A 22,049-nucleotide genomic window follows, 5' to 3' on the forward strand; every position below is an offset into this window, starting at 1 on the left:
TTTATTGTGGTCAGGAGCATGGTGAGACCAGCACCTTCAGTATTCCTGGCTCCTGTTTCTTCTAATGTTAAATAAGGATGTGTTAGGCAGAATAAACATGAGATATTGCTGGATAAAATCACTGAATTTCTTGCAAAAAATATGCAAAGTGCAGTCAGGCTCCTGTCCTGGACTGCTTTAAAATGCCAAGTGCCATCAATACTGGTTCTGATTATTCCCAGCAGGCTTTAGGAGGAGTGGGCAAAATGGCTTGGTTTTGTTTTACAGCATGTCTGGCACATGCAAATAAATGATTCAGTGTTGCACAAGTCATAACTGAAAAGAGCAGTGAGTTGTAGCTGAATTTTCTCCTCCCTGAATTGGGTTAGGGTGGTATTTTTGTTCCCTAACATGCTTGTCATAACTTGGTGCATTTCAGACATATCCATAAATAAATGGAGATGACTCGGATTGTTTGTGTATAAAACAGGGGAGAGAGGAATATGACTGCTGTGAAAACAGGCTGGCATTTTTGTCATACTGTGGGGGATCAGCCTTAAAGCAAATATTAATGCTGATGAAGAGAGAAACTGTATCAGAAGCCAGATTTTTTTTTTTTCCCAATGCAGAATTTATTGCTCCTAGTTTGTAGTAATGTATCAGAGAACCTGAAGTGCTGTCAAATGGTGTATCCTGATCTGACCTTTGGGATATTAAAAAAAAAAAAAAAAAAACCAAAAAAAAAAAACCAAAAAACTCTATTCTTGAATCATTTGATGTCTTTCAAATATTGGGGGTCTCTAGAATAAGACACTGCAGCCATGGGATATTGCCTCTCACTGGACCCCCAAGCTGATGCTTTTCTGTTGTCCCTGGCAGTTAACAGTTTTGGCACAAGTGTAATAAAAAAGAACATTAATTTCCATGCACACTGGGCTGGCCACTTGTAAGTGAAGGTTTCACTGGAAAACTGTGTCTTGGCCAAATGCACTGACCATTACAAACACAGTTCAGCTTTCACACACTGAATTAACCTTTTTTGAGCAGTGGTGAATCCTGGACGGGGAGGAATTTGTACACTGTTGTGGGCAAAGGAAAAAAAAAAAGTGGGAAGGAACTTCTCATTGGGAAGCTTTGTATGGAAAGGGAGATGGTGTCAGTTTGGGGACAAGAAGAGGTGCAAAGGCCAAGCTGTTTCCTCATAGGGTTCCCATGGGTATTAATGGCTTTGTGGTGTGAGTAGGAGCAGACAAATTTACTGCAGTTCATGGGCATATAATGGAGGGAAAAGTCTTTAGTTGGAGAGGTTGCTTCATGTTCTGGGGGTAGGGGACACATGTTAGAGATGATGTTTTCTTCCCGTGACTCATCCCAGAATCCCTCCCTCCCCTGCTGCCCACGCTGTGGGGTCAGCCCAAGGCACAGGGGAATTTGGGCTGTTTGGGGTGCCAGCATGCATGGCTGGCTCCTATCAAGCCATTTTTGATAAGGAGGGTGGTTTCTTGCTGATTAGGATTAAGAAGATGGGATAGAGGATGTGCAGTGATGTGCAGCTCGTTTGGCAATCTCGGGCAGATCAGCAGAGTTCATCTCATCCCCAGGGACCTTCTGTTCTGAACCTCTGGTGAGGGTCAAGTAAACAGGAGAGAACAGAGCAGGCTGGGCTGGTTTGAAAGGGGGAAAGAAGTTTCCATGGCCTCCCCCAAGAAAGGGAGCACGATGTCCTCAGCTCGGCATGCCCCTGTAAAGCCACAAACCCCAAATATCCTCAAGTCTTTGGCATTTGAGCACCTCCAGGAAGAAGACTCCTGTGGTGTTGGGCTGAAATTCCTCCCTGTGAGGGTGGGCAGGCCCTGGCACAGGGTGCCCAGAGCAGCTGTGGCTGCCCCTGGATCCCTGGCAGTGTCCCAGGCCAAGTTGAATGGGGCTTGGAGCAGCCTGGGACAGTGGAAGGTGGTGGAACAAGATGATCTTTAATGTCCTTCCCACCCCAAACCACTCTGCTGTTTGCTTTATCTCTTGGCACCTTTTGCACCGTGTCTTGTTGCTTGGGATGGTCCTTCTTGTGTGAAGCTTTTGCTTGAATACACTGCTCTTTACAGTTGAATTCTTTGTTCCTTTTGTTTCATTCTGAATTCCAGGGGATCGTGGGTAACCTGGCGAGCGGGAAGTCTGCGCTGGTGCACCGGTACCTGACCGGCACCTATGTCCAGGAGGAGTCACCTGAAGGTACGTGCACACACAAATCCCACTCTTTTATTTCTTCCCCCCACAAACTACATCCTTACTCATTTTTGATCATGCAGAAATGAATTAGCAAAAAAGAAAAAAAAAGAAAACAAACCCATTTGCTGCTTCAAAATTCATGGCGATTTTTGCCTTAGCGCTCTCCAGGCCGAGCTAAGTACGTACGACGAGTATAATTGTAGATTTTCCATAACTGCTTTAAATACTTTGGCCCCCAGTGTGTGTCCATATGGGAATTAGTCCTGATGGAGAGGAGTTGGCTGCTCTCAGTAGTGCTTGGCTGTTGAAAGCCACAATTACTGTCTGTAGTGGTGGATTTCTGTACAATCAGGATGTTGGGAGAATAAAAAAAACTTCACCAGCCTAAACTTAAAGGTGTAACTTGTTTGTTGTTTAATATATTTAATATTTGGTCTTTTTTTAATGTTCTTATGGCATAGAAAATTAATTTGTACACTGTAGTGTTTAACATTAATCCAAATTAATAGCTTGAAATCAAAAATATCACAGTACCTTATCAAGGCGTATCTTACAGTAACTACTTTTTTGATTATTTTTCTTTATCTGTTCTCCATATGAACTTTTAAATTCAACTCTGAGACACTGAATTTCTGGTTCCTTCTTTTCCTTACTGGCTGTTCCCTTCTTTGCAGATATGGATGCAGGTAACTATACATTGTCTTCATGGCAGCTCTTGTTTTGAAGGGACAGATGGTGGTTCCTGTACTAGAGCGTATTTCCCCCCCCTTGTTTTGTGTATCATTTTGAGTTGTTTCCTTTTGATTTCAAGTCTTTAGTGCATCTCACTGTTTTTTGTCTCTTGCTGTAGTTGTCTCTCCAGCAGTAGTTTGTAGTTTCATGCATCTCTGATAACATTTGTTTCTAATTAACTCTTACCAAAGGAAGCTGTTTTAGTTCAGTAGTTGACATTTTAACAGCCTGGAATTGTAGTTAAAGTGGGAGGAGAGGGGGAGGGAGGGAGGGTCAGACAAGGCTTTTTCTGTGGGATTGCACTAACACTGAGGTCTTGCCGTTTGTAAGTTTGCCTGAAATGGTTTTGCTGCTTTGTAGTTAGAACTGACAATAATAATTGGTGATAGTAATGGAGCCTGTGCACAGCAGTGTGTGTGGATCTAGCTTCTGGATGCTGATGCTGAGAAATGCTGATGGAGGGTGTAGTGCCACTGAGTACAGCAAATCTTCAGCAAAAATCACTGTCCTGACAGATCCCTCCCCTCACTTCAGGAGCAGAAGATACTTGTGTGGTTTTGTTGGTTTTTTTTCCCTTGGAAGATGAAAATCTGTTGACAGGGCTAACCCTCCTCTCCTCCTAAAGGGTGAATATTTTAGGTGGTATTCCTTGGGAGTGTTGCCATCTGTCCTCTTTGTCTTGAAGGATTTTTATTTACTTTTTATTTTGCTTGAGTAACGTTGTGACTGTTTTTCCTGAAAGGATTAGATGACAAAAGCAGTGTCAAATCATTTCCCTGCACATAAGTGTGGCTGACAAGCCTCACTAATGACACTGTTGCATTTCATTAACAGGAGGAAAACTGGAATAATTAAGAGCTCTAATTGGCCTTGTAAGGAATAAGGTCAAGGTTTCCAATCAAGTCAGCATTAGAGGAAGTTCAACCCATATAAACTACCCTCAGTAAACATCTCTAGTGGTGATTTGGTAGTGTTTCAGTTCTTTGTCAGAGAATCACAGAACCACAGGATGGTTTGGGGTGGAAGGGCCTTTAAAGCTCACCCTGTTCCACCCCTGCCATGGGCAGGGGCACCTTCCACTAGCCCAGGTTGCTCCAAGCCCCTGTCCAAGGTTACCTTGAGCACTTCTAGGTCCTTCAAACAACATTCCTAGGAAAGAAAGTGTAATCCTTCATGTGTGAGACCCTCGTTGATCCTCCCCTCTTCCTTTTCTGAGGGAGTGTAAACGTGCCAGATTGTTAAATTGGATAAAGAGGAGGATGTATATCGGATGTTAAGGTGTCAGCTACTCGATCAGTTAAGAAAAACCTGAGTTTACTGGCTTGGAATGGCTCCCTAAGAGCTAAATCTATCAGCATCATAAAATCAGTGCCTAATGGGTGAAGTGATGGATATTTGCTTCACGTGAAAGTGGTGATTAGGGCCAGGGACTGCTATTTCTACTCTCCTTTGCCTTCTGAAGTGCTCTATTACCATGAAACCTGCCCTGCATCAGACAAGAGTCACATCTCCTGGAGGCCTTGAAGGCTTCAGCATTGCAGTAAATGAATTTGAGCTGTGTAAAGATGGCTTCATGTTTCCTTCAGCTCTCCAAGTGAGAGATTTCTCTTGCTGCCTGTCACCACCTCCCCACCATGAGGAGGAATCCTACCCTTCACACTGTAAAGGAGTTTTCTCTCACTGCCTGCCCCGGTTTTTATTCCTGTTCAGAACTTTTCGGTCCCTAGTGTGTCTGTAACTTGGCAAACCTTTGTTTTCTCAAAGAATAAGTTTTTATTAGGAAGGAAAATGGCCTTGAGACTCTTCCTTTGCATATTTAATGTACACCCAGCTGCGCTCTTGAGCGACACATTTTAAATCAGGTGTGAGAAAAGCACCAATGTGTTACCCTGTAGTAAGTGGGAATTTCAAGTAGTCTGGGACCTCCAGTTTTTTTCTGTAATGGTACAACAAGGAAATGATGGGAAATAAGGAATCCTAGGGATTTGTGATCTTCTAAGGACCTTCTAAGTGATTGGAAGAAAAAGTACCATTGCTGGATGCTTTACCTGCTGAAACAATAAGGAAGGTGTGGGAAACCTGGTGTCTTTATTCTCTCCCCTCCCCCCCATCTAAAATTTAATTCTGCCTGTAGGAGCAAAGTGAAATGTGTGGGGTGTGTGGAATTTGAGACTGAGTTCTTTGCAGACCAAGGTGAACTGAAGTTTACAGGAGTAGTGAGTGTCAGGAGGATTCTGTTACTGTTTGGGTTTTGTTTCCAAGAAGCCACGGAGGTGTGAAACTTGACTTAAAGGTTTTTCCACATCTCTGGCCATGTCTGTGAATATTTTAAGTCATCTCATGATTATTTCAGTATATTTTTTTTTCTTTTTCTCCAATGAGTCTAATAAAACAAAAAACCAAAAGAGAAATTGTGGTTCAGGTGTCTCAGCTGGGATGACAAAAAAGGAGGTTTTTTTCTCTACGTACTCTGGGATACATTTAAGAGTTATTTATTCATTTCATGAGGAGTAATTATTTTTAGTGTTTTTAAAAAGCATAAAAGCCATCCAGCATCATGACTTGAGGCAGCAAGTTGCTGTTGCAGTCATCTCTCTTTGTGGAGGAACTTAGAACAAAAATGACATTTTCCCCCAGTAAAAGGTACAGAATAAAGCCTTTAATGTGTTTTTCAGAAAGCTGTGATCATTTGCTCTCTTTCCAAACTTGACCTAAAAATAATTTTACACTATTGCAGCGTTCACCACAGAACTTTTTTCAGTACCACTGTGAGCAGTGTATCCCTTGAATGGCAGGAATGGTCATGTTTATTATTAAAATACTAAATGAAGTGTCACCCTCAGCCTTCCCTTTGAAGCATGTCATGAAAATAAGTTGCCGGCCTGTAACAAAAACATGCATTGATGATCTTCAAGCTTTTTCCAACCTAAAGGATTCTGGTTCTGTGTAGAAATTACATCTTGAGGGATGGATGTCTGTGGTTTTCAGTTTATCTCGAGGAACTATTTCTGTCTGATGCTTCCTCAGCAAAGGGTAATTATGCAAGGAGGATTGAGGAAGAGTGCTTTAAAATTTCAGCTGCTTTTCTTCACATCCTCTTAAGAGATTTTCTCCTCGTCACAGACCCTTACACAATGTGTATGCAAAAAGTTCATGCATAATCTATTAACTGGGATGACCTTCCAGGTGTCTTCATTCAGGTCTGAATCCAAGAGTCTGAGCCTGATTCAGCTGGGAGAAAAAAGCAAAGGGATGAGCAAAGACTCCCTGTCCCTGGAAGTGTTCAAGGCCAGGCTTGGAGCAACCTGGTGTCGTGGAAGGTATCTCTTCCCGTGACAAGGGGTGGAATGGGATGGGCTTTTTAAACTCCCTTCCAACCCATACCACTCTGGGATTCTTCTTTGCTTGTATCTGGTTGTGCTGAGAGATTTAACATGGGGTGGGGTCACAGTTTGGTGTTGTGGGCTGAACAGAACATGGAAGCTGCAGCAGAATTGGACAATTTCTCCCCTCTGCAGCACCGATATCCTTGTCCCCTTCTCCACACAGTTCCTGTAACTCTGCCTGCTGTGAACAATTAGGTTCCTGAGGCTGCCACTCTCTTCACAGAAGCCACTTGCTATTTTTACCCAGTTAATATTTCTCAAATACGTAGGAAGGCCATATTTACTAAACAGCCAAATTTGATCTTTGATGCATAAAAGGAGGATGTGTCCCAGACTAATCTGTGTGCTCTGTCCTCGGCGAGCAGCTGGCTGAAATGTAAATGAAGAGCAGAGCAGTGTGTCCTGTGGGGATGTACTCGGGTGCTCTCCTTGGAAATATCCCTGCCTTTTAGGTCAGGATTTTTGGAATTCCAGAAAATCACCATCATACATGTAAAAGATTTACACAAGGAGGTTTGGCAAGGATCCCAATATGGGTTCGAAAAAGCTGCATTAACCTTAAAGTAGCGTTTTGTGGTTCTTGGGCTACAAAACGTGAGGAAGCTGAAATTCTCTGTGTGGGTTTCAAATCCTTGGTGCAGTTCTCACAAGCCCCTGCAGCACTGTGGGGCAGCTGAAGGTTTTTTTGGTCTGTAAACCCACAGGCAGCCGCTGTCTCGTGTTCAGAAGACAGCGATGACTTGGGACATGTGTTTTAAAATTACCTCTTTTCAGTTCTTTGTCTGCCTTTTTGCTATAATAGTACCAAGTGATTATTTTTATTTGGCATTTCATGCTGACACCCAGATATAAAACAACACTTGTCTCTTTTTGATCCTTTTAAAGCGCTGCTGCAGCGGGTTCTCTTGGGCTTTTGGAGCCTTTCAGGCTCAGCATAAAAGAGTGTGTTTATGTATTCTGCCCTCTCCCCTCTGGAGCCCTTCCCTCTCCTCGCCCTCCAGGGACTGCCTGCGTGGGTTAGAGAATCCTTTGAAAACCTCTCTGCTCCAGCTGTCGGGTTGGGGGCTGTTTAAAGTGTCACACAAATAAGGAGCTCTGTTAATTAAAGGAAAAACTCAAGTATTTGCTCTTCAGAAGGTGCCGAGGAAGCAGATTGCCAGAAAGGGCTTCCCTTTTAGGTTGTGTGCCTAAAAGGTACTTAAGGGGTTCTCCTGAACACCTTGAATGCCCAAAGAGTTTTTTGGGAAATAATGTCTGTAGCATTTGTGTCCTTCTCCTAAGGGGCTCCTCTGAAGGTTGTGTCTCAGGTAAAAACTGTAAAGCAGCAGGTTTATGACTTCTGTTCCAACTTTAGGCTCTTAACAGGAATAAAAGTGGCTTCTCCCAAGTAACAAGTGGTGCTGCAAGAAGAAATGGCCTCGAGTTGTGCCAGGGGAGGTTTAGGTTGGATATGAAGGGAAATTTTTTCACCAGAAGGGTTGTCAAGCGTTGGAACGGGCTGTTCAGGGCAGTGGTGGAATCACTGTCCTTGGAAGTGTTCAAAACACCACGTGGATGTGGCACTTGGGGACGTGGGTTAGTGGTGGCCTTGGCAGTGCTGGGTTGGTGATGTAAGAGGGCTTTTCCAGCCTGAACAGTTCTGTGATTCCATGATTTTAAGTCACCAGGACTCCCTGCTTGCTGCTGCTCTCGAAGGCAGTTTGGAGTGGCTCCTGCTGGACCTGCCTTCTGCTTTGTTTCTCAAATACTACTTCTGGATGTATTTCGAAATCAGAGCCCACTCTCTTACTCCTGATCTCAAAGCCAGATTTTCATATTTTTCTTTGAACGTGTTCCTTGTTCAGCTTGTATTTGATTTCTTATTGTGAGCTTTTTTTGGTGGTTTTTTTTTTTTTTTTTTTTTTTTTTCCCCCCTCCCCTTCCACTGAATCTGTTGCTGTTTTGGGAACTTGTATCAGAAAGCAGGTGCATAGTAGGTACCTGATTTTATTCACAGTCTGTTGAATTCTCACCAGCCCTCTCGATTTGCTGCCACCAGGTGTCTGTACCCATTTTAGGGAGGGCAGATTACGGTGTAATCACTGTTAAGTCCAGTTTTAGCTTCAGGGTTGCTATTTGTGATGTGAAACTGTAATGAAAGGACAGCTATTACAGGAGCTGGCTAGGTATAAAAAGCAAAGGGATGCTTAAAAAGGCTAGAGGGGTAAGAAGAGGCCTGAGATCTGTGCGTCAGTGCTTAGAGGAGGTAATTTTTGGGCTTATCTTTGTGAGCTGTTGAGGGTTTGTTAGTACGTGTTAAGATTTTGCAATTACATTGGAAGCTTGTGAAGTCAAGCAGAAATTTTGAGCAGATGAATTTTGGGTTAGATTGAAAGCTGGGATGGGTTTGTCTGGAAGATGAAATGCCTGAGAAGCCAACTTAGAAGGAGCTGCAGCAAAAAAAAGAGCAATGATATTTTAAGTCATGGGGCTGACTTTGTAAGGAACTTTGTTTGGAAAGTGGTTGTTTTGGGCTGTAAACGTTTAAAACTGGAAAAGATTGGAGATGGAAAAAGGTAGGAGGGTGCTAAAGTGCTATCACATCCTGCCTGAAGAAACTGACTCGCTGGGGTTTTGTCTCCCGCTGCTTTGATAAAAATAAGCTTTTAAAATTAGATTTGTGTATATACAGTTAGTGGGTGTGAGGTGTAAGCAACTCTCTGCACCCGCTGTCAGTAAAAAAATCCAAGAAAAGGAAAAAAAAAAAGATGAAAAAGTGAGCTATTAGTAGAAATGGGAGCAGGGATTGAATTGTAGGTCCTTGGCAGCTTGTGTGGCTGCAAGAGGCTCCTGACCCTCGGGAGGTTGGGTGGGTGTGAGGGCTCTGGGTGAGTGTCAGAGGAGGGGGTTCCCCACAGGTTCCTGGGGGTTGTTTTTCCTCCCCTTTCACCTGTCAGAAACGCTTCTGAACTGTGAGAACATACAACATGTTCGGCTCTTATTTGCTCAGTGCCGCACCTTCTGTGTATTGATGTGAGGTGGGGGTCTGATAAAGCTGTGTTACTCATTTATGATGGACTGGGGGGTGTCTAAATCTAAGGTTTATCCCTGGAATTGGGGTGTAGAGCTTTGTATGTCTGCTCCCACTTGATATTCTTGCCTGTTTACCTGGAGCCATAATAATTAATAACTGGGAAAATGGGAAAAGTATTACCCTTGCCCTAAAAAGGGATCAGCAGTTTATTTCTTAGTAAGATCCTGCACCTCTTCTCTCTTCCTCATCTTAAATAACCATAGTTCATGTGCTTATTTTTCTGACTGGGTATTTGCTGGGCAGATTTAGGTCCTTATCTTCCATGGGATGCCCTGTCCAGATCCATACAGGCTGAGGCTGGCATGGTGACACGGGCTAGGACAAGCTGTCCCCTTGTCTGCACTCTGCAGGAATTCCCAGCTGCTCTCCTCTGTTGTCCCAGAGGTTTTTGCCATCCTGCCCCATCTTCCCACAGATGGTTTGTCCCTGCTTTTGTCCTCGTGATGCCGCTTTTGTTTTTCCCCTCTATTTCTCCAACTCGTTACGGTCACGTTGAAGTACAATCCAATTTCCTACCATAATTGCAGTCCCTCCTGCTTCATTATCTAGAAACTAAATAGCCTGTTACTTCCATCTTCTGGGTTATTAATAAACTGGGTGCATGAGAGTTGAAACTGCTGCAGAAGCTTCGATTAGTGTCGTCGTGGCTCTTTCAGATGGGCCATTTGATGGGGACAGAGTGTGCTTTACCTCTTGCTCTGCACTCACGTTACAGTGATTTATTTCTTTTTTTAAGACTGGCCCTCTCTAATTGGCTTAGCACAGTCTGCACTGGCTGTCAGGAGCTTTGCAGTGAAAGTAGAGCATGCACTGCTCTCCTCCTGAGTCCTGTCTCTGGGTAATGAGGGGAACTTAATTGCTCAGAGGCCGGCTCTGGTGTGTTCCCATTTATCTTGGTGGTTAATCAATCACCTTCCTCCCCTTCTGCTTGAGATAAAACGCTGGATCTAGCTCAGCCTGTTTATCATGGAATTCCTAGCATGGTTTGGCTTGGGAGGGGCCTTAAAGCTCATCCCATCCCACCCCCTGCCATGGGCAGGGACACCTCCCACTGTCCTAGGTTGCTCCAAACCCCATCCAACCTGGCCTGGAACACTTCCAGGGATCCAGGGGCAGCCCCAGCTGCTCTGGGCACCCTGTGCCAGGGCCTGCCCACCCTGCCAGGGAACAATTCCTTCCCAATATCCCATCCAACCCTGGAGAGTCTATGCAGCTTGAGGTAATTTTTATATATATTTTAAAGTGTAATATGTTTTCCTGAATGCTGAAAAACGTAAAATTCCACTGATCTCCCTTCAAATCACTGCCAGGTTTTGGGGACCCATCACATCTGTCCTTCTGGATAGACACTGCAAATACATCAGTGGATGCATCTCAGAATTAAGTTATTGTGTCATTGCAGCTGCTACTAAAATTCCAGCAGTAAACCCTCTTTCCATGGAGCTGCAAGATCGTATATTAGTGCTTCCTTGCCAGTTTTTAGGTAAAGATCAGATTATATGATGCAATATTGCATTTATATATGGTGCCTGTGGCGGGGTACCTTGCTTTAATTGGACTTCCAGGAGACCTCTCCACATATTTCCTAAACTATGTTCTAAACCTATTGAGAGAAGCAGATGATGGGGGTTGAAAAGCTCAGTCTAGGCTGCTTTTGTTGGCTTTTGGGGTTTGTTTTACCCGGGTACTCTGTTGGGAAGGTGGTCCCGGGATCCCTTTGCAGCTTTACTCTTGTGTGGTCTTTGATCCTCGGCCCAGCTCAGCCACTCACAGTTCCTGAATTGTTGTTTAGCACAACAGTGGTTGTGTTAAGGAAATACTCAAAATCAGAGAATCATGGACTATCCTGAGTCAGAAGGCTCATTGATCCAACACAGACACCCCACCAACCCCACCCTGGGCATCCCTGGCAGCGCTGTCCAAACACTCCTGGAGCTCTGGCAGCCTCGGGGCCGTGCCCATTCCCTGGGGGCTCTCGGTGACTCGCCCCCCCACCCTCTGGGGGAGGAGCCTTTTCCTTTTCTTAATTTTTTTTTTTTCATGGAAATGCTGCAAAAACCATTTTAAAATCAGTTTGTTTAAATAAAAAATGTGAGTAGCAAACCAGAAGACCGATATTTGACCATCTGTTTGAACAGAGAATTTCTGAATGTGTTTCCCTGAAGAGGAGCCAGGTTCTTGGCACTATTTTCTATCTTTTGGGGGGGGGGGGGGAAAAAAAAAAAAAAAAAGAGAGAATGTGCATGTGTGAGACAACTGGCTGCTGTTGTCAAAATGCACATGTCACTGGGAATATAAAATCCAGGCTTTTAGAGCTGCCTCAGTCCTGCCTTCTGTCTCGCCCCGCCACAGTAGGCATTCAGCTGCTGCCTGTGCTTGTCGTGTGGCCAGCCCCCCGAATTTATCTTTCTCATATGGCTAAATAACTTCATCCCCGTGGCAATTTGCTTGAATAAAGAGCCTGGTGAGTGCAGTGGAGCCCGGGGATACAGGAGGAAAATCAGCGGCTGCTCCGGTGAGCAATTACGCGATGGAACAGCTCTCGGCGAGAGGAGGGGGTGGCTGGGCTGTGAGAGCCCGGATTAAAGCCTTCATCCCCGGAATTCCCTGTGTAATATCCACCTTCTGTAACAGAGAGCACCTCTGATTACAAACGTGTGTGGGATTTATAATTAATACCACTTTTTGCTGGATGGTTCCTGCGCCGCCGCTGGTTCCGTGCGCTCACCTCTGGAGCATCGTGCATGAAAACGAGATCAGGAAGCTGTTGTTGATCCCCCCCATCCCGATTTGTGCCGGCTCTTTAGCCAGGGTTTGTAAATCGCTGGTGCACAGAATTTATTTGGCTTTACATTGATCAAAGCTGGGTATTTATGCGGGCATTTTGCAGCAGGAGCATGGTCAGATCGCACCTGAGAGAGCGGGGGATGCTTTATGGGCTGCTTCAGGAAGTGCTGCTCTGTGCCAGGCGGGTTTGGGCACAGGAGTGATGTTTGTCACCTGTAACAATTCTGTGCCCATCTGTGGGAGTGGATAGTGTCCTAGCCCTGGAAAACTGGGAATAGCTGCCTTGAAGTGCCTGTGCTGCCCCATCCTTCGGCTGCCAGTCCTCCTCTCCCCGTGGCCTCCTGGGGCAGGTACATCTGGGAGCTGAGGAACTCCCTCATTAAAAAGCTGCGTGTGTCATAATCCTGATGGGACCAGAGCAAAGGCAGCCACCTCCCCTGGGAGCAGTGCTGTGGGTTTTGAGCTCTTCTTTACATTCAGAAGGTCATTTCTTTGTTCTCAGTGCCGTTGGTTCAGACAGCAATTCCTGGCTCCGTCACCTACACAGATATTTAGGAAAATGTGGGGTATTTTGTAGCCCTGGGAGACTGTTTGGCTTCCTCATGGGTTGCTGTAGTCCAATATTTGAACTGGCTGATCTCTCTAATTCCTCTTTGCCTGTGGTGCTGTACAAACTCCAAGATGTATTTTAAAAAAAAAAAAATAATTAATGCAGTGCTGTCCAAGCTGAACCATCCCAAAATCGCTGCCCTTGCCCTGCTTTTGCTTGCCCAAACTGCTCGTGGCTCTCATCAAGGCTCATCAAACCAAAGGCAGGAGCAGTTTATTGTTTGCCTTAATCCTACAGCCACAGACACCTGCAGGGTACAGCCTTGGTCTGTATATTCTGCACTGTTTATGCTTTTGTTTGTGGAAATTCTTGATATTGAGGTAGGTTTTCTTAATCTCTGTCCTGTGCAGCACCTAATTTTGTGGTGTGCTCATGATGAGGGCTCCTTAATGGTGTAGGAACACAAGTTATTAGGGATGAGTCCTGCTGTGAGCTGAGATTTGCATGAAATAATTCTTACTCGAGGGATGAGCGGGGAGTTTGCTGTTCTGTTTCTGAGCCTTCAGATTTGTTTTGAAATGTTTAGTACAGCTTGGAAACGCAGGGCATTCTTTGCAACGGTTTGGTTGGAGGGGTATGAAATTTAAACTATTTGTCATGAAATACTTAAATCCAAACAAAAGTCAAGGAATGCGTGAGGATGTGCCTATTCCAGCTAATGAGCACATCCTGCTTCTAAGGGTGAAGAAGCCCCTTGAGCAGATGGGAGCTGACTGTGCCTGTTGGCTGCAGCAGGGTGTGGCAGCCCTTGGTGAAGTGGGACAGCATGTCAGGATCTGAATTTAATACTGGAAATAACAATGATTGCACTGAGCTCCAGGCACTGTGGTTTTGGGCAAGGCAAGGAGCAGGTCCCCAGGCTGATCATGTAGTGTGGATTCACCTAGGAAAAGAGCTGCTGGATAACTTACACTGCATTTTTTGCATTTAGTACCCTTTTCCAAGCTGCTCTCAGCAGCCAAATCGTGAAGGGTAAACCTCTTAGTGCTCACATTTGTGAGCTGGGTATGTACACTCAAATACTTTTTTATTTTTCAATTCTCTGCTTATTTTATTCCACCCTGTCTGTACCTTCTTTGTGCTTCTGAGGACTGTTTGAAGGTACAGTGAGTCTGGCAAGGCGTCCTGTTGACCAGAGGAATAATGAGTTGGCTCTTAAACGCATTTGGTGTGTGGTATTTTATAATTAGCTGGGGGAACTTCCAGTGTTTAGAAAAAAAAGGAAATAGGAAATGGCAATTAGGCAGAACTTTCCCTCTCTGATCATGCATGCACTGCATTTCCATTGTTACTTACAGCTTTAAAACCCCTCTCTGGAGGGCTCTGTATTAAGTAATTCATCTTCGTTAACACTTCATTGGGAAGTGCGTGCAATTAATCGGCAACGTATAGAAATAATGGCCTGATTAATAGAAATCCAGTTCCTGAGAGCTGAGACTGGTTTCCTTTACAAGTTTTACACTTGGTTGTGATTGTTCTTTTCAGGTTCAGTAATGATATATATTTATCTGCCTCTTGATCTGCGAAGGCAGGATTGAAATCTGCTTTGTGAGAGAGATAACGAAAATCCATACATAGCTCTTCTGCTCCTTCTGTGCCACTAAACAACCAGAAATGTGATAGTCTTAATTGTTGCATGTTTAATACTGCTAATAGGGTAAGTTCAGAAAGAAAAGATTTTAAAAACCCCAAACAAAAATCCCCCCAGCACAAACCCACAAAACCTCATGTTCTCACATCTTTTATTAAACACAAAATGTGTTTAAACACGCTTAAATATCGCACAGAGCTGAGCTGTGGAGTGATCTTGGTCTAAAAGCTGCTGCTGTGGTTGGGCTGGGGGGAGTGGTTGGGTCTAAGCCAGTGTGGGGTTCCCCTAAGGCAGCAATTTTGGTGCAGATTGTTGTGTTTTGAGGATCAGCATTAGCCTGGGTGTGCTGATTTATTTGCTTTGGAAGCTTGTTTGGAGAGCAAGTTGGAGGTGTTGGCTCTCAGCATGTGTTTCAATGCATTGGTTTTGGTAGAATGGCAAGTTTTGAAGCTGGGAAACAGGGTTCAAATTGGAACTAATTCCAGTTTAAAAAAATAGGGGCGAAGAGAGGAGTTTAGGGTGTGTTAGAGGATGTGTTTTATCTCAGTGTTGTAAGCTCAGCTGTGAGGTGTGTGATGCTAAGCTGGAAGCCTTGGGGGCCTTGAGGCTTAGGTGGGGTGATAAGAGTTGGTTTGCTCCAGGAGAGGAGCCTAAATGCCTCCCCAGTGCTTAGGCCAAGCTCCATAATCCTGGCTTAGGCTCCATCACACCAGGGGCCCTAAATGGGATTTGTCATTTTTGAGAGAGGCAGCAGAGTGCCCAAAACGCACTTTTAGCCCCAAAAGAAGCAATCCCAAACCCTGCCCTGGGGTTGTGGCTGAGTCTCTGTGAGCCAGGGGACAGAGCAGCTGCTCCAGCTGCTGGGGTTGGAGCTTCCTTGGCTGTTCACAGGCAGCCCTTGTTCCGCATTCCTTGGAAAGACAGGATCAGGAATAGGACGTGGCTGGAGGCTACGACTCCTCTCGTTTTATCCAGGTGTCCAAAGCAGGTGTGGGGTTCATCCCGAGCAGCAGCACAGCGTTCCCTGTTAGTTTAGCCCATCTCTGCAGAGGCACCACCATTGTAGCTGTTCTGTCTAACATGTGTCTGGTATCTTCCCCTAACTGTGGTGTGTGAGTACAGAACTCTCCTTCCCCTAACATCCCACGTGTGCTCTGAGAACTGGGCTTCCCTTGAGGAAATGCTGATTGACACAAGAAACCGATTTTGGTGACGGGACACGACCTTGTTTGCGTGCAGCTGTCCCACTTTGCCTTTCTTAGGGACAATTTTGTCACCGTTATTTAAAATAAAGGTGGTACATACGGGGTTTTAGCTGTGTGTATCAACCCCAGGATGCTTCATGTGGGAGTTAGTGTTTGTAATGCAATTGCTGGCTTTTTCCCACAATATCTTTACTCTTTATATATATATAAAATATATATATATAAAAATAAGGCAAGTACATGCCTTAACTTTAAGTAATTCCTATGTGTCTGCATATAAACTTCAGTTTATTCCAGTCGTTGGTTAATTTGCAAAAGACCTTAAGGACACCTTGGGGGTTTTTTTCCACAAGCGAAGCCTTTTTCTGTTTTGCATTTTGTACCTTTGCTGCCTGTAATGAGCTGCTTTGTGTGGCAGGTGGGAGATGCAGGAAGGAGATAGTAGTTGATGGACAAAGCTACCTGCTGCTGATAAGAGATGAAGGAGGCCCTCCGGAGGCACAGGTGAGCCCAAAGCCTCGCTTTCCTTGCTTTTCAAAACTTGCTTTGAAAGAAGTGGCTCTGCTTTGTTCTGTCCTGGGTCCTTCTCATGCTCCTGCTGGGAGAATTCCAGCATCACCCTCAGGTGAAAAAGATTTTGTCCAGCGAATGGGTGGGATTTCAGTTGCAATGCATGGATGAGTGTGGGTAGCAAATATTTGGGATTCTGACTGAGACCATGCAAGTAAGGATACAGAGTTCATTTACACTGAATTCCCAGCAGTGTGCTTCCCCTGGTGACACATCAGGATTTCATGGAAGCACAGAGTGGTTTGGGGTTAGAAGGGAGCTTAAAGCTCATCCCATCCCACCCCTGCCATGGGCAGGGACACCTTCCACTGTCCCAGGCTGCTCCAAGCCCCTGTCCAACCTGGCCTTGGACACTGCCAGGGATCCAGGGCACATCCAGCTGTTGCCACAGCTGCTCTGGGCACCCTGTGCCAGGGCCTGCCCACCCTCCGAGCTAGGAATTCCTGCCCAATATCCCATCCAACCCTGCCCTCTGGCAGTGGGAAGCCATTCCATTCCCCCTTGTCCTGTCACTCCAGGCCCTTGTCCCCAGTCCCTCTCCAGGAGCCCCTCTGGAAGGGGCTCTGAGGTCTCCCTGGAGCTTTCTGTTTTCCAGGTGAGCACCCCCAGCTCTCCAAGCCTGTCCAAGCCATCAGCCTTGGAGAAGACACTTGTGGGTTTGTGTGCTTGACCCTTACTCTGTTTTGAGTAAGAGTTTGCTCACGTGCTGCTTAAATCACCTCAGACCCAGCCACCCTTTCTGCAGGCTTGGGCATCCTCCTCCTCTTCTACCTCTCCTCACCTGGCTGCTGGCAGGATTTCCTGAGTGTTGGCTGCTGCTGGCCTTGCTAAGCTCGGCTTTTCCGGGAGGGATCAGCTCCCAAACAAGCAATAATTTAGCATCAGGAACTGCGCTGTCGCCAAACAGCTGAGGGGGAGCGGTGCCAGCAGCAGCAGCTTGGGTTTCAATGCACCACCACAGCTCCAGGAGGGTGAGAGCGTGGGGGGAAGGTGCCAGGACAAAGGGGAAGAGAAAGGACATGGAGGAAATGGAGGCTGAGAGAGACATCCTGGAAGGAAGTTCCAGGACAAAATGAAACGAGTGTCGCTGGCACATCTGCAGCCGTGTCAGCAGCAGCAACAAGGAAAGCTCTGTCTGGGGCTGGCAGGGATTTGGCTGAAGCACCCCCTAGTTTCCAGCCTGTGATGCTCAGAGAGCGTTCACTCATCTGAAAATGTAAATAGTGGAGGTGTAAAGGTACATGGAGCAATCTGAGATGGTTTGGTGCCCGAAGAACTGGGTTTGCAGAGCTCACAGGAGCTGGCTGCAGACTGATGAATAGCATGGGCTGTGCTTCTGGTATGTGCCAGGAAAATTTGGGGCCTTAATTGCTGTTGTCCAATGGAAGGTGTCCCTATCCATAGCAGGGGGTTGGAATTGAGATGTGCTTTAAGGTCCCTTCCAACCCAAACCATTCTGGGATTCTGTGGTGGCTGAGATTTTTTCTCCCTCCTCATGATTTGCTGAAGAGGTTTGAGGTGTCAGTGCTGTCTCACCTTTCAGCACAAGGGTTTCCTGTAAATTCCCTTTGGAGTTTTTGGGTGTAATTTCAAGTTACATGTCTATGAAAAACTTTAACCTGTTCATTAATTCCTGCAATGAAAAGTTTGCTTGTGGGTTCAGGAATAATTGGGATTGAATTCCAACTGCAGTAAGGAAGGAGCTCACATGTGGAGTTGCTGGCACCGGGCCGTGGGTATTCCCCAGGTTACTGTCCCCTTCTTTTTGGCAGGAAGGGACAAAAACCAAACTTCCCTGAAGACTCTTTTTGTAGGTCTCTGATCTCTCCTTTCTTTGCCTAAGATAAAATGGTTCAGAGATGAAAATAACTCAATTTCCTTTTGTAAAACCAAATTAACCTACTGACTGACCTACAATGAGCTGCTGCATGCAATTTTTTAAATTTAAAACTTTTTTTTTTATAATTTGGTTTTGGGCTTGCCTTGATTTAACAGCTCTGCTCATTCCCAGTAATAAGTCTGAGAATGGATTTTTATACCAGCAGCTGATTTATCCTTGTTTCAAGCCATTCCCTGCACAGTACTGTGGGTAAGACATCCAGGGTTTCCAGACCTTGTGTGTGTTTCCCAAAATTCCTTTGGTTTTCCATACCACAGATCTGATACCCACAAAGATTAAGCTGCATTTCAATATGAAAAGAGAAGTAAGAAATTACTGGAAATGTTTTTTGTCTGGAGGAACTGTGTTGTATAAACCTGTGGAGTGCTTTAAAATGATCTTTATTAGAAGGCTGCTGTACACACTGCTCAAACATTGAGGGTTTAGAGAGACTGTTGCCTTCCAAATGGATGCCTTAAGGATATTGCAGTTGTTGGGAAGAGTCCTTGGCATGATGCTGCTGAATCCAGTCAACAAAAACCATTTTATAATGAGACCCAAGCCCACATTACCCAAGTAATGAAGCTGTCTCCAGTTCCTCTGATTGCATATTCTGGTTTGAACAGTTCACATTTAACAGTGTGGTGGTTGACCTTATTCTGGCAGAGACTCTGCTGTGTGTAACCAGTCCTGTCCTTCCCCTCTGGAAGATTGTTCTCCTGTCTGTCTTGAAAACCTCAAAACATTCCTTATCTATTTTTACACCAAAACAGCCCAGGCAGTGTTTGGTTTCAATACAATCATCATGAATATGCAGAGCCTTTCCCCAGTGAACCTCCCTGCAGCCCTCTCTGTTCAGTGTGTCCCCTGGCACGTTGTAGTAATAACATAACAAAGAGCGTGAAAATCCCCTGGCTGAAGCTTGTTTCCATTGCTCTAAATTTGGGTAGGAATGGAGTCACTTAGGGAAAAATAAAGGCAACGAGGTAAGCTGGAGGTTTTTTTTTCTTGACACCCTATTTATGTTAAATGTCTTCAAACAGTCTTACTTCATTTGTGAGCTAAAAGCTTCTCACTTGCATGGTGACTGGGGAGCACCTTGGCTTGGCCTGTGCACCTGCATGTCTCGTGGCAGGTTCCTGATGCCAAGAGAGAGCAGTTTGCTCTTACACTGGAAGCAGAACGAGGCACTTGGTGCTGCTGGCTCAACTGAGAGTGTCTGTATGGTGAAGAATGGGGAGTCTCAAATGAACAAGACATGGATTAAGATGTGAGAATTCCTAGCAATGCCTGTCCTGGCCTTACCAGCAGCATCACCATGCATGCATGCACGCAAATCCCAGCATGGGGACTCGGTCAGCACTGGAGATGAGCGTTGCTCATTTCAGATGCACAGACCCAGCAATCTCGGCCTGCCTGCTGTGTTTTCTGTGAACCAAACTCGGTGTGCACTGGCAGTTTGGTGACACACCCCAGTGCAGAGGAGATGCTCTTGTGGGGAAGGAAATCCCTTGTGTATCCCAGATGCCCATGGCTTGCAGGGTGTTGAGATTGATCATTTTAGCAGCTTATCCCCCTTTTGAGGCCTTGGTTGTTGTCTGTGAGGTTTTTCTGGCGTGCGTCTCCCTCGCAGGAAGGTAAGAACGTTTCTCTCGTGGTTTTTCTTCTTTCCCCCTCCTTGCTGCTCTTCTCATAGTTGGCCTTTTCCTTTTTTATCCTGCAGTTTGCCATGTGGGTGGATGCTGTTATCTTTGTGTTCAGCTTGGAGGATGAAGTCAGCTTCCAGACTGTTTACCACTACTACAGCCGCATGGCCAACTATCGCAACACTAGTGAAATCCCCATGGTACTGGTGGGCACCCAGGGTAAGTGCAGCCCTCATTTCCAGCCGCGTTTCTGAGACCATACTGACTCTTCCAAGCTGGCAAAGCCGTGTCCTGTCCTCTCCCCTCTGCTACAGGGCCATGGCATTGCAAGGACTGGTTTGAGGTGGGAGACAAGTGTCCTGGCAGTGCTGTTGGAGGAGGAGTCTAGGACTTCAGCAGTGAAGAAAGAGGGGGAATTTAGATTAGATATGTACAAGAAATTCTCCCCTGTGAGGGTGCTGAGGCCCTGGCACAGGGTGCCCAGAGAAGCTGTGGCTGCCCCTGGATCCCTGACAGTCTCCAAGGCCAGGCTGGACAGGGCTTGGAGCAGCCTGGGATAGTGGAAGGTGTCCCTGCCGTGGCAGGGGGTGCAGCACAATGCATTTTAAAGTCCCTTCCAACCAAAGGCTATTCTAGGATTCTATGACTTGCAAGGAAATTTTAAATGCTATTTTCAGTGCTTGCTGGTTGTGGTGGTTTTCTTGCTCAGCAGGGAGATGCCCTTGTTGAATTTGGGCAGGTGATTCAGTTGTGTAGGGCATTTCTGAAGTCAGACCAGTTTCTATGTGCTTGGCAGTCTGGAAGGGTTCAACATCCTGGCATTGCTGAGAGGCAAAAGGATGAGAGGTGGAAAACCTCCAGCAGCACGGTAGGAAGCAGAACTGAACCCTGGCCTCAGGCTGGGCCTCTGGGAGACCTCTGTAAATCAAGCAGAAATGCAGCTTTTTGCCACCTGAGCCAACCTCTCCCCCCCTCTTCTGAAATAGCAGCTGTCCTAAGGGAAATATGGCAAGGGAAAAGTACCCAAAATACTTCAGCTTCTTTGGCATCTGAGTGGTCTTTTGAGTATTCTCTGCCTTGTTGTGCCAGTGTATCCCGTTAGTATTTCACCAGTTTCCCATACTGTGGTTGGTTTGGAATGGACTTGGAATAGAACACAAGAGTTGGAGCTGTTCTGTTCCTGACCACGTAGATCACAGAATTATGGAATCATTAAGGTAAAAAAAAACCCTTTAAAATCATCAAATCCAGCTGTTCCCTCAGCACTGCCAACGCCACCAACTGAACCACGTCCCCAAGTGCCACATCCACACGACTTTTAGATCTTTCCAGGGATGGTGACTCCAGCACTGCCCTGGGCAGCCTGTGCCAGGGCTGGGCAACCCTTTTGGCACTATTTGAGGCTGTTTCTTCTCATCCTGTCCCTTGTTCCTTGGGTGCAGAGCCCGATTTCCCCCCCGGCTGCCCCCTCCTGTCAGGGACTTGTGCAGAGCCACAGGGTCCCCTCTGAGCCTCCTTTGCTCCAGGCTGAGCCCCTTTCCAGCTCCCTCAGCTGCTCCTTGCTCCTTTTAAGTTCCTTCCCACTGGAATGTCTCTGAGTGTATCACCAGGTTACTGTTCTGTGTTAGAGGCAGAACACAGGTGGTGTGAGTTGTTCTGTCATTTCAGTTTTGGCCATCCTCCCTTTTAGTGTGTCCCAGTGGTTTTGGTGGTGTTGAAGCTTTTTGCTGTTTCTTCAGCCATGTGGTCAGGGAGCAGTTGGCCTTCCCCTGCCTCCTGCCAAGGGGTGACAGCGCAGAGGGGCTGTGTGGGCAGCAGGGAAGGAGGAATCACAGCCCAGCTGGGGGGAGGAAACAGATGATAAGAAGGAAAAGGGGAAATAGGAACAGAAAAAGTCTTAGGACAGCAGAAGCTCCACCAAAAAGCAGAAAGGAGCTGCTTTGAAGGGGCCAAGTTTTGGGTTTGAAGCTGGATTTGAAAAAGTGAAGGGGAAACATTTCTCCAGCTTCTTTTTTTTTCTTTGTGCTCTTCTGACACTGGGTATGGTTTGGGATATGGTTTTTCATCTCCTTCCTGTTCTTTCCAGGAAAAGAAAAGTTCCTTTTCTGTCACAGCACTTGATGCAAAGGGGATTTTTTGAAAAAATGGAAATAATGCTAGTTCTAGGAATAAGCATCAGGAAAAAACACGGCTTTTTGTCTGCGTTTGACAGCGAAATAAAATATATGAAATACATAAATACACTTGTTAAAATGCATATTTGAAATACACCTTTTTGATATCAGAGAATCCCAGAATGGTTTGGGATGGAGGGCACATTAAAGCTCATCCAGTTCTAGCCCTGTGCCATGGGCAGGGACACCTT

The 22,049-nt window shown here is 45.7% G+C and overlaps 1 protein-coding gene across 1 annotated transcript in view; it reads left to right on the forward strand.

The window, feature by feature from the left end:
• Positions 1–22,049, forward strand: part of AGAP1 (ArfGAP with GTPase domain, ankyrin repeat and PH domain 1) — a gene marked incomplete at its 3' end in the record, with an annotated part of 282,469 nt that overhangs the window by 73,831 nt on the left and 186,589 nt on the right. The window contains exons 3-7 of the mRNA XM_017743360.1: positions 2,121–2,208; positions 2,880–2,891; positions 16,008–16,093; positions 18,989–19,024; positions 19,762–19,903. Coding sequence (XP_017598849.1) covers positions 2,121–2,208; positions 2,880–2,891; positions 16,008–16,093; positions 18,989–19,024; positions 19,762–19,903 — 364 coding nt within the window. The remainder of the gene's footprint in view (positions 1–2,120; positions 2,209–2,879; positions 2,892–16,007; positions 16,094–18,988; positions 19,025–19,761; positions 19,904–22,049) is intronic.

This window comes from Corvus brachyrhynchos, unplaced genomic scaffold (assembly GCF_000691975.1).
Source record: "Corvus brachyrhynchos isolate BGI_N302 unplaced genomic scaffold, ASM69197v1 scaffold79, whole genome shotgun sequence".
Taxonomy (NCBI): Eukaryota; Metazoa; Chordata; class Aves; order Passeriformes; family Corvidae; genus Corvus; species Corvus brachyrhynchos.